The following is a 1,506-nucleotide window of genomic DNA, read 5'->3' on the forward strand; positions in this document are numbered from 1 at the left end:
AGAGAGAGAGAGAGAGAGAGCTTACTAAAGTAAAAGAAGCCAATCAGGCAGCCCGCGCAAAACGTCTTGGACTTTAGCAGCGTGAGCGGAATCAGCGGGTGCGGGCAGACGCGACTGTTCGCCTCCCAGAACGGGAAGGCGACGAAGCAGACGGCACCGACAACGAGCATGGCCACGACGCTCGGGTTGCCGAAGCCCCCTTCCTGCTTGGTGGCGATGGTGAGCGGGATGAGGATCAGGGCAAAGGCGGCGCTGAGAAGCAGGATGCCGACGATATCCAGCTCCCGCGCGAGCCCCAGCGCCACCGACGCGCCCAGGCCCCTAGCCCCTCCCTCGCGCCTATTCCTCTTATCATGCGCCAACAATCCCACGCGCTTGGCCTTGCGCTGGTTGAGAAACAGGCTGACGGCGAGCGGCGCAAAGGCGACGGGCAGCACGATGGCCCAGATGGCGTACCCCCAGCGCCACGACGCCGTGGCCAGCAGACTGTTCACGATCTCAGGGCCGACCCAGACCGTGACCAGAAAGGGCACGTCGGGCAGCGACGAGAAGAGGGCGCGCCACAGCAGGTCGCTCGTATCGGCGATGAAGACCTGCTGCAGTATCTGCGTGCCCGTCGAGCCGGCCGAGTAGAAGATCTGGGCCGACGCGAACGAGTCGACGCCGCGCGAGGCCGCCTGCTGCACATAGCCGAGCACGTAGAGCAGGACGGAGACGCTGAAGGCCTCGAGCCGCCCAAAGACGTCGCCGACCTTGGCCATGATGGGCTTGATGACGGCCATGACGACCCCTTGCACCACCAGCACCGTCGACACGAGCGCGTGCGAGCTGAAGGAGCTCGTGGCGAAGACGGACATGGAGTACGACACCTGACCCTCGAGCGACGTGGCGAAGGCCATGAGGAAGATGCTGTCGGGGGAGGGAGGGGGTGTTCGTGTTAGCGAGATGGACGGATTTTTGGATAGGTAAACCAAGAAAAGCCCAACATACCCAATGTACGCGACGATGAGGCCCCATTTGGACCAGGTCATGGCCACGGCCTCGATGGCCTTGACACCATCCTGAGCCTCGTTCTGCAGCGAGTCGGCAGACTGCGCAAAGCCGACACCGCCGCTCGGCTTCTGCTGCTCCTCAGCGGCGGGCCTGTCGTCTTGGACTGACGGGGTCTCGGCGCTCGTTTGTGCCATCCTTACTTCCCTCCTCTAGTATTACTCGACCCTGTGAGATTCCTTATGCACACGACGCACAACCCGTCCGTCGTGCGTCTTAAGCACAGCCTCGTCTAGTGTCGGGGCGTAAGCTTAAAAACAGGCAACCAAGACCTGTTGTCCCGGGGCACAGGGGAGCTGTTTTTCTTCTTCCTTTTCCTTCTACAAGGCCACAGGTTCCCGATGCATGCAGGGCACAAGGGGTGAAAATGGACGGGCTGTAAAAAGAGAAATAAACCTCGGACTGCAGTCATGAACGGTGGAGGCGTTGGCCATCCTTTTATTATAAAAAAAAAAA

The 1,506-nt window shown here is 60.8% G+C and overlaps 1 protein-coding gene across 1 annotated transcript; it reads right to left on the minus strand.

The window, feature by feature from the left end:
* Window positions 1–25: 25 nt before the first annotated feature.
* Window positions 26–1,506, minus strand: GGTG_14377 (siderophore iron transporter mirC; the record flags this gene model as incomplete). The annotated part of the gene is made up of 2 exons (XM_009232304.1): window positions 991–1,506; window positions 26–909 (listed from the first exon to the last, which is right to left on the minus strand). Coding segments are annotated over exons 1-2 (1,081 nt in total), but the record flags the coding sequence as incomplete, so codon positions are not given.

This window comes from Gaeumannomyces tritici, assembly GCF_000145635.1.
Source record: "Gaeumannomyces tritici R3-111a-1 unplaced genomic scaffold supercont2.331, whole genome shotgun sequence".
NCBI classification, from domain to species: Eukaryota; Fungi; Ascomycota; class Sordariomycetes; order Magnaporthales; family Magnaporthaceae; genus Gaeumannomyces; species Gaeumannomyces tritici.